The sequence below is a fragment of the Peromyscus eremicus genome, chromosome 1 (genome assembly GCF_949786415.1).
Source record: "Peromyscus eremicus chromosome 1, PerEre_H2_v1, whole genome shotgun sequence".
NCBI classification, from domain to species: domain Eukaryota; kingdom Metazoa; phylum Chordata; class Mammalia; order Rodentia; family Cricetidae; genus Peromyscus; species Peromyscus eremicus.
The window spans coordinates 53,223,234-53,233,092 of NC_081416.1; the positions used below are offsets into that span (position 1 = coordinate 53,223,234).

Sequence of the window (9,859 nt, forward strand, 5' to 3'; positions counted from 1 at the left end):
GGGAAGCTTTGGCAAAAATTAGCAAGGACGGTCACTTTTTGGCCCAGTTTTACGCATTTTTTTTTTTTTGTTTTTTTGTTTTTTTGTTTTTCGAGACAGGGTTTCTCTGTGTAGCTTTGCGCCTTTCCTGGAACTCACTTGGTAGCCCAGGCTGGCCTCGAACTCACAGAGATCCGCCTGGCTCTGCCTCCCGAGTGCTGGGATTAAAGGCGTGCGCCACCACCGCCCGGCAGTTTTACGCATTTTGAGACAAGGTGTCATGAAGCCAAACCTAGCCTGAAATTCCAGGATTACCTTGAACTCTCTGGTCCTTGTCTCCACCTTCCATGTGCTCAGATTATGGATTTAAGACCATGCTTTCAATGGCTCTGCTTTCTCAACCAGAAAGACATAGAGCCCAAAGTTAGGTCGAAGCTTTTGGTTTGACATCAAGGGAAGATACTCTCTTGCTGGAAACAGGTCTCCAAAACCTGCAGAGAATAGCTCAGCGGTGAGGGGCGAGAGGCCGCGATTTAGGGGCTCTGAAGGGCATCAGGATGTTGGCACCACTTCCTGTCTCGCAGTGGCTCCGCGCCGCACTGCAGCTACGGTCGCGTACCGCGAGTGCACGCGCAGCAGGGATGTTGCCTTCAACGACTTTAATTCCATCTTGCTCCTTATCTCAGTTACACAACCTGCGTTTCAAACTCCAGTAGACCGAAAACAGAAGTGACTCGAGGAGGCCCTTAGCGCCTCATGACCTTCAAGGACAGTGGGGATGTGGGGGCGCGCGCCGGGGCCACTCGCCTCTCCTGAGGCCTCGGGCCGATGCTTACCAGGGCCGCAGGAGCTGCCCAGCCCCTGACAACCGCCAGAGGAGCCTGTTGCTAGGGGCGTTGCGAAGGAGGGGCCACGAGGAGGGGCTCCCTTCCGGGAGGAGGGCGATTGATAACCCGGAAGCGGTCGGCAGTGCGGCGCTGTTTAAAGATGGCGGCGGAGGAGCCTCAGCAGCAGAAGCAGGAGCCGCTGGGCAGCGACTCCGAAGGTACGGACCGAGGGAAGGATGTCCTGCCCGGGCTGGCGGGGGCGAGGCTCGGCCGGCTGTTCCCGAGGAGCTCCGGGAGGCAGGGCCGCCGGGCACCGGGCGCAGCGTGCCGCCGAGCTCTCAGCCGCCTCTTCTCCCCTCCCCCTCACAATGGAAGCAGGGCCGCGGCGACCCCCGGCCGGGCGGGGCGGCCAGGTCCGCCGCTCGGCCTCTCGGGCACGCCTGGGGCGGGGCCTGAGCCGCCCCGCCTCTCCCCGTCCCGCGGCCTCGGCGGGCTCCCAAAGTCAGCCCGCCCGAGCTCTCGCAGTCAAGCCGAGGCCTAGGCCCAGGCCGAGTCGCCCGCCTGCCCTTACCCGAGCTGCCGAAAGGCGTTGAGTGACGCCGGGCTGCCAAGCACGAAGTCCCGGCGGGGCGTTCGGGATGCTGCCGGCAGTTCTCTTCTTTAGAGCTCGTTCTGGTCTTCCAGCCCCCTTGAGCAGATCCAGGCATTGTTTTTCTAGTTCTCTGGTTCTTAAAAAAAAAAAACAAAAAGCCGGTCACGCCCTCTCCATGTCTACCATGAACTTGGGCTCTGGGGATTGAGTTAATTCTCTAGAGTGGGAGGGTCAGCCCTGTAGTAGGACATAGGCTCAGCAGAGAACCTGGGATAACCATGTCCCAAAGGATTGACTTTAAAAAGTCATCCATCACATGCACACCCTACTCTAACTCCACACTCTAGTCTAGAGGCTGAGGACTAGGAAACCCAGGTATGCAGAAAGAAATAGTTCTCGATCACACATCTTAAGAAGAGTCCGGGACTAGAATTAGTATCTCCTGACCCCTATCCAACGATTGCTTAGAGTAGGGTCCATAGGAAGAACTTCCCAAATCCAGGGATGACACTACAGAGTGCTTAGGTATTACTCGCTGCTGTCAGAATCCCAGCATATTTTGATGATGGGAGCAAGGTGTTGGCATTAATCCATTCTACAGGTGAGGGGAAGAGGGCCTTGCAGTGCACTGGCAAGTGACATTGCCAGGAATCCAGACAGGAATTGTACAAATGTGGGCTTGCCCACAGCTCTTCTTTGGTTTTTTGACCTTGGGCAAGATGGAGTCACCTCTTTGCATTTGTCATTTGGAAACTAAGCACCATTAACAATGCACAGGACCACAGAAGGATAAAGGGTGTGTCCCAGTAAAGTGCATGCTCACAAGATGCTCTCATTCACCTAGGGCTCCACCCCCCTGATCTTGCTTTCCCCGAGAGACTCTTCCCCAGAACATTCCCAGAATGCTACACAGTACTGTTAGAAAGCAGGGAGGAAGGAATAGCAGAGCTGGAGGGCGCCTTGACGGGGATCTTTATTCTGTCACTTTATTTTTTATTTACTTTTTTTTTTTTTTTTTTGAGTTGCTAGAAATAGAAGCCATGGCCTCACACCTGCAGGACAAGTATATCTTTTACCACTGAGCCTCACCCCCTAGCCCTATTTTCTTTTCTTCCAAGATAAGGCCTTGCGGTATTTCCAAGGCTGATCTCTAACTCCTAGGCTTCTTGATCCGTCTGGTCTGGTCTGTAAGTACTAGGACTTAGATCCCTGCACTGTGATGCTCAACTGCCCTCTTTTTTATTTTTATTTTATGGAGAATGGCTCTATGTAGCTCCAGCAGCCTTGAACTTTTGGTCTTCCTGCCTTAGCCTTCCGAATAACACCATACCCAACTACCTTCTCCAAAAGATGAGAAATTGAAAAACCTAAAGAGGAAGGACTTTGCCAAGATTACACAATGGAGTATAAGACATGGGGCTCCAGATTCCAAACCTGTTCTGCCAAAACTGCCTGCCATAGAGATAGCCAGGCCCCACAGTTACCCTTGCTCGGCACTTCTTTTTTTTCTTCTTCTTTTTCTAGGTGTTAACTGTCTGGCCTATGATGAAGCTATTATGGCTCAGCAAGACCGAATTCAGCAAGAGGTGAGGGGCTGGAGAAGGTTGGGGAAGCAGTAGCTGAGGACTTCATGGTGGGGATGTATAGTCAGGGCCTGAGGCCTAGTGCCTATTTTGAAGCCCTCCCCCTCCAGTCTATGCTAGGCACTCCATGCTTTTATGGGGGTTGCTGTACCACTGAATGACCAGCCCAGAACCCCTTTCGTAGGTGTTAGGCATGGGTTACTCAACCTCCTTGGCAGAGCATGATGGATCCCTGCCTCCTGCAGATTGCTGTGCAGAATCCTCTGGTGTCAGAGCGGCTGGAACTCTCCGTCCTATACAAGGAGTATGCTGAGGATGACAACATCTATCAACAGAAGATCAAGGTGGGATCCTGGCCAGAGGGGAGAAGGAAGCCTGTTTCAGCCCTGCTTTTTGCCAGGCCTAATCTTTGTGAGGGTAGGGTGTTGGGAGGGACGGGACATACCTCTCATTGCTAGTTCTTGAAGTGTGCAGCCTCTGGACTGAGACCTCCATTCACATCAGATTGCCACTCAGCAGCTGTCTTCTTGACAGGTCCTTCAGTGTCTCTGAGCCCTGGGTGTCCTCATCTGTAAAATAGGGACAGTGAAAGCATCTGCCTGTAGGGTGGCTGTAAGGTTGAGGTAGGTGATGCCCAGGTGGGACCAGGTGCAGACTGGGTGGGCACTGACTACTCAGTACCCAGCCATGGGCCACACTTGCTGGTGTTGGGATGGGTAGATGGGTTACACAGAGACCTGTCCCACAGTCTGTTGGTTGGATATTTGTGGAGTACAGGCCCCTTATGTGTGTCCCTGTTAGATCATTCAAACTGAGGCAGGTTTCTTCTTTACCAGCCGCCCCAAAGGCTGGGAGCAGTGGAGGTTGAATTGTGACCCTGGTATGAAAACAGTATTTAGTAGACAGCCTGAGGTGTTAGGAAATGGTATACTCAGTCTTCCTCTAAAGATCGTGGGAGTATATATATCCTCTACTTCAGGGGGCAAGCAGGTAACCCAGTGAGTGAAGCTGCCAAGAAGTTAACTGGGAGGGCACCGTCTCACAAAAACAGGCATGGTAACCAGTGTCTGCAGTTACTCCTCTGTTCTCAGAGAAGCCAGAATTCACGAGCTTTCCTGACGGAATATTTGGTAGCTAATGAGAACTTAAAATGTGTAGGGCTGGGGTACAGCTGTGTCAGTAGTAGCATGAGCCTAGTGTTTGCAAGGCCTTAAGGTCTGTCCTTAGCACCTGGGGGAAATGTATGTGCTAAGTAACCCCTCTTCAGCCTAGGTCAGCTGTACCTAGTTTGTGACCTGATCATACCCCCCCTGCTGAGGGGTTTGGGATTTCTCCAAAATACATGTGAGGACAATAAGGCCCTGACTTTTTTTAGGTCTTTGCTTTCCAGTTGTGTGACCTCAAGCTAGAGTTATTTTCTGCCTGTGGGGCAAGTTCAGAGAAGATGTTGAACTCACTGCTGATGCTGCTCAGCAAGGGCTTAGAAAGCAGTAGACTTTTCCTCTCCCTTGTGGCCAGTTAGCAGAATGGTGCCCCGTCCAGGGCCAATTGTCCTACTAGGCTGCCCTTGTAAAACCAACAGGATGATCCTCAGGTTCTTCCTGTCATTGAGTCATTTAGCAAAATGTTTAAATGTTTGAAGAGAGCTGTTGGCAGCAATGTACTTCAGCACCCCTAAACTTCCATTCTGTGTACTGTGCCCAAGTCCTCCTGTTCTTCCTGGGTGGTAACGGTAGAGCCAGGCTGGGGTATGTGCTTGGCTCCTGTGGAATGGACTCTGAGGATGTGAGGAAGTGGACATGAGCATTCCACAGGGTACCTGACTTATGTGCCCAGGGAGCTTAGAGAGCAGAGTGGCTGGACTCTCCGCAGTCTCTGTGCAGTGGTCCTGTTACATTTACCAGGCAGGTGCTCTGCCCCAGGCGCTGGAGATACTTGCAGGTACTGGGGACTGAAACACAGTCCTGCTTCTGTGATGCTTACAGGGGACAGTGCAAGACAGATACAAACCTAAAGGGATGTGTGGTAGAGAGAGAATGAGGCAGGAGGATCAGGGCCAGCCTGGGCTACATATCGCAAAAACCGCTGTCTCAGCAAAAACCGCTGTCTCAGCGCTGTACCACCCCACCCACCCCCACACCACACACACAGTTGGGTTGTTGGAGTTGGTTAGTACTGTGGAGAGAAGTGAAGGAATGGGAGAGTTTGCATTTTCAATAGGGTAATGGTTAAGAACTTCCTGAAAAGGTGTATTTGATGGACAGAAGCAAGATTACAAATGACAAGGCATCCAGGAGTCATGGGAGCTGAGGTGGTTTAAGAAGGGGACATCTGGGCAAGTAGAGACCATCCTGAAAGACAGTTTGGCCTGGGAGAGTGTGAGTGCTTGCAAGGATGCAGGGAGGAACAGGGCTTGTCTGTAAGGGCACTGTTGTTTCAGGGGTAAGAATAGGCTGTAGGGGAGAAGTGGAGGCAGAGGAAGTAGTGAGGCCTTTAGCAGTAGAACAGGAAGCAGATGTGACGGACCAGTAGTGGGCTGTGTTGAAGGAAGAGCCTAAGGGATATACTGTTGGGTGGATATGTTGGGGAGAAATGAGTCATGTGTGAGACTGTGGTTCAAAGCCTGGGTGTAGAGCAGGTTGGTGTAACCTAGCTGTGGCAGTGGAGCTGTCTGGGACAGTAAGGTATAGAGGAGGCAGAGCATGGAACTTGTTTGTTTGTTTTTGTTTTTGTTTTTTCAAGAACAGGGTTTCTCTGTGTAGTTTTGGAGCCTGTCCTGGATCTTGCTCTGTAGACCAGGCTGGCCTCAAACTCACAGAGATCCGCCTAGCTCTGCCTCCCGAGTGCTGTGGCTAAAGGAGTGGGCCACCACCGCACGGCTGTTTTTGTTTTTTGAGGCAAGGTTTCTCTGTGTAGCTCTGCCTGTCCTTGGAACTTGCTCTGTAGACCAGGCTGGCCTCGAACTCAGGAACTCAGAGATCTGCCTGCCTCTACCTCCGAAGCACTGATATTAAAGGCCACCACTGCCCACCAAAGGCAGAACTTTGTCTAGGTTTGGTGGCCTAGAATTTCGGCACTCAGAAGCTTGAGGCCAGAAGATTGCTGCAAGTTCAAGGCCAGCCTGGTCTGCAAAGTGAGACCCCATCTCAAAACCAAAATGAAAGGAAAGAACTGTATCTGCAGACTAAGAGGTGGAGTTCCGTCAGGCCTCAGGCAGGAAGCTCTGTTTGGGTGTGTTGTAACTGGCAGGTGTCTTGAGGAAGGATACTGTGTGGTTTGGTAGGAGCCCTGTCCTTTAGAATGGAGAAAGATGAGGAGTATCCTGGGAGAGAGCAGGGAAAGGAAAAGATGGGGTGTAGTGTTGTCACCCTCCAGAGGCTGGGCTGGGGAGGGCTGCCTTGACCTTGCTGTAGCAGCTCCAGGTTGTTTTTGACCTTGGTCAGACAAAAGCCTCCCATAGGAGTTTCTGTTTTTATTGGGAGACCTACCTGGATCTTACGTGCCTGTGGGGTCTATAAGCTATATAACTAGATTCATGTCCTTGAATCTGAAGGAGGAGGTGAGCTGGTGGTGAGTATTGGGGTAGCTAAGTGGCAGATGTCAGGGCCATGTTCTCAGTGTGAAGGGACTCTCATTACTGAGCATTGCCTGAGGGTTGTCATCTGGCAGGTGTCTTGAGAAAGGATACTGTGTGGTTTGGTGGGAGCCCTGCCCTTTAGAATGGGGAAAGATGAGGGGTAGCCTGGGAAGGAGCAGGGAAAGGAGGAAGCAGGCTGAAGAGAGCAGGAGTAGGGGGTGTCCAGGTGGGTGAGTGAGGCCTGCTTACCAGGTAGCGCTAGGAGTCACTGCCATGGGGATGTGCTTCATTTGGAGAATGAAGTGAAAGTGAAAAGGCTGAAGGAGATGGTCCCTGCTGCTGCTGGGGGAGCATGGTTGGGAAGTGAAAGTGGATGAGGAGATTGGTTTACCCTCAGACTGTAGGGAGAGCTGATTTGTGTGGCTGGAGCCCTGCTGAGCAAAGGCACCTCAGGCAGCCGGGAGTGTGGCCTGTCCAGTTTCCCTGCTTTGCCTTGCTTGGATTGAAAGACCTGAAAAGCCACATTAGTCAAAGACAGATTTGGTCATCTGTTTTTATGAGCAAATGGCTCTGTAGCCAGTAGCACCCACATAGCAAGCAGCTGGTGACCACAGCACCTGTTGACACATCAGTGCACAGCCTCCAGGGGACGGCTCTGTCCAGTGTGTGACCGTGGTGTCCTCATTCAGCAGCCTGGAGGGGGGAACTTGGAGCTCACTTGCCAGCTGCTGCCCTGGCCATTTCTTGGGCTGGCCCTGGCTTGGCTGCATGTTAAACTGGGCTGCTCTTCTGCAGGACCTCCACAAAAAGTACTCATACATCCGGAAGACCAGGCCCGACGGCAACTGCTTCTACCGAGCCTTTGGCTTCTCCCACTTGGAGGCGCTGTTGGACGACAGCAAGGAGCTGCAGCGGTACGAGGGCGGGCCTGGGGGCGGGCGGGCGCTGGGGGTGCTGGGGGCTGCAGGCCCTCTGAGGGACGGCTGTCAGCTGGGGTGGTGGAGGCTTCTCTTTGAACTGGGTGGGTGGTCTTGTCTAGGCAGGACTGTGCTGGCTAGGCCCTTGTTTTGCTGGCTGAGAAGCCCATGCTGGCCTCCCATCCCTTTCCACCCACAGGTTCAAGGCTGTGTCTGCCAAGAGTAAAGAGGACCTGGTGTCCCAGGGCTTCACTGAATTCACAATCGAGGACTTCCATAACACGGTGAGCCCTGCTGTCTCAGGCTGGGCCAGCAGGGAGGGTGCCTCTGTAGGCTGTGGAAGGATGGCTTCTCCTCACTCATTTTCCTCATTTTACCTTTTGTCCCTGGGTGGGGCAGTTCATGGACCTTATTGAGCAGGTGGAGAAGCAGACCTCAGTAGCCGACCTGCTGGCCTCCTTCAATGACCAGAGCACCTCAGACTACCTTGTGGTCTACCTGCGGCTGCTCACCTCAGGCTACCTGCAGCGCGAGAGCAAGTTCTTCGAGCACTTCATAGAGGGTGGCCGGACTGTTAAGGAGTTCTGCCAGCAGGTGCCACCTCCTCTTCCGCTCTGCCCTGGGACCCTCCTTTTCTCTTTTGTTTGAGGGTGGGGCATGCCAGGGAAAAGGGGGGGGGCTGGGGGAGGGGTTTGGGACAGGCCTGACCTGCCCCTGTGCCGCAGGAGGTGGAACCCATGTGCAAGGAGAGCGACCATATCCACATCATCGCCCTGGCCCAGGCCCTCAGCGTGTCCATCCAAGTAGAGTACATGGACCGTGGTGAGGGCGGCACCACCAACCCACACGTCTTCCCTGAGGGCTCCGAGCCCAAGGTCTACCTTCTCTACCGGCCTGGACACTACGATATCCTCTACAAATAGGGCTGGCTGGCCTGCTGCGCCCTGCCTGCCTCCCCTGCCAGGCGCTCGCTAGACATGTACAGAGGGGGTTGGGTTTGGGTTTGGTTTTGGGTGTTTGTTTTGTTTTGTTTTGTGGTTGTAAATGGTCATATTTCATTCACTTCTCCCTTTTCCTGTCACACAACCTTCCATGTTTTATTAAAGGGGATGCTGGTGGTGAGCCGAGTGTGCGTTTCCCTGCTCCGCTGCTGTTCCCCACCTGCCCGCTGGCTGCTGTGTGTCTGGCTGTCCCTTCCCCCAGGGGGGTCCCTAGCTTCCCACCTATCTACCCCTAAGCATTTCTGCCAAGAGAAGTTTGAGAGGGCTGAGTCTCCAGGTTCCTTGGATTTCTGCTTTCTACCCATCCACAAGGCCTGCCTCCTTTCCTCCTTGACTTTCCAGGGGTTTCCATGGGAACTTTTGAAATTCCTTGGGAACTTGGCTGGAGGTCTCAGGTCACCCATCCTCAAAGCTGCTGCTTAGAGTTATAGATTGGCTGTTCTGACCAGGGCCCCCAGATCACAGCTTTCTGCCCACCTCCAGGGGTCTGCATGATTGAGGGAGTCCTGAGATGAGAGGTTTATGGGAGGAGGCTGGCCCAGGTAGGTGGAGGTGCTGTGCATCCTCAGTGGGTCCCAGGAGGAGCTGAGCTGGTATGGGAGGAACATAATGCTCGTGTCCAGGCAGGGCTTGCCTGTTCCTGTCCCCAGAGCCCTGCCTCTGCTTGCTTTTCACCCCATTGCTTGGGCCATAGCTGCATTACCTGCCTCCGTAGCTGCATTACGTATCCGCATTACCTGCCTCTGCCTTCTCCTCCCCACCCCCAGCACCTGTGGGGTCTCAGCCCAGGCTGTGAGCTCCTTGGGGGCAGGCCCTCAATAAATGTGAAATGCTGCCGCCGCCGCCGCCTCTGCTGTCTAGCCAATGCCTCACTCACCCGCCTGCCTCACCCAGGGCTCCTGTAGCCTCTCGAAGCAAAGACAGCGCCCAAGACAGCATTCCCACCAAGGGCTACCTCCCCCCATCCCCTCCCCCACCCCCACCCCCCACTGGGCCCCAGTCAGACCCAGACCCCAGCACTCGGACAGTTGAGGCTGAATCAGACAGCTTTATTAAGAGGCTTCTGAAAGGCAGGGCAGGTCACGTAGAGGAACAAGCTGTCGGCTTCCAAGACCTCTCAGAGTGAGGAGCGAAGTCCCACAGGCCCAGGTGGGTCTGAGGGTAAAGCAGATAGGACAAAGGGAGTTCAGGACTCGTGAAAGCCCCTGGCCCTCCCGAGCTTCACCACCCTCTGCACGGAGCTGGGCAACAGCAGGTTGAGCGGTGTTAGAGGGCCAGGTTAGTGTAGGGCGGCCACACCACACCGGGCCAGGCCCTGCTTACCAGTCCCATTCAGGGTGGGCTTCAGGAGCCTCAGGCTGGAAGGCAGAGGACAGTGAGAGC

General features: G+C 53.9%; 1 protein-coding gene across 1 annotated transcript; it reads left to right on the plus strand.

The window, feature by feature from the left end:
• Positions 1-597: 597 nt before the first annotated feature.
• Otub1 (OTU deubiquitinase, ubiquitin aldehyde binding 1) lies at positions 598-8,482 on the plus strand. Its single transcript, XM_059261832.1, has 7 exons — positions 598-1,024; positions 2,923-2,984; positions 3,227-3,325; positions 7,354-7,472; positions 7,675-7,759; positions 7,875-8,069; positions 8,201-8,482. The coding sequence occupies exons 1-7, from the start codon at positions 967-969 to the stop codon at positions 8,396-8,398; spliced, it is 816 nt and encodes a 271-aa protein (XP_059117815.1). The 5' UTR covers positions 598-966; the 3' UTR covers positions 8,399-8,482.
• Positions 8,483-9,859: the final 1,377 nt, after the last annotated feature.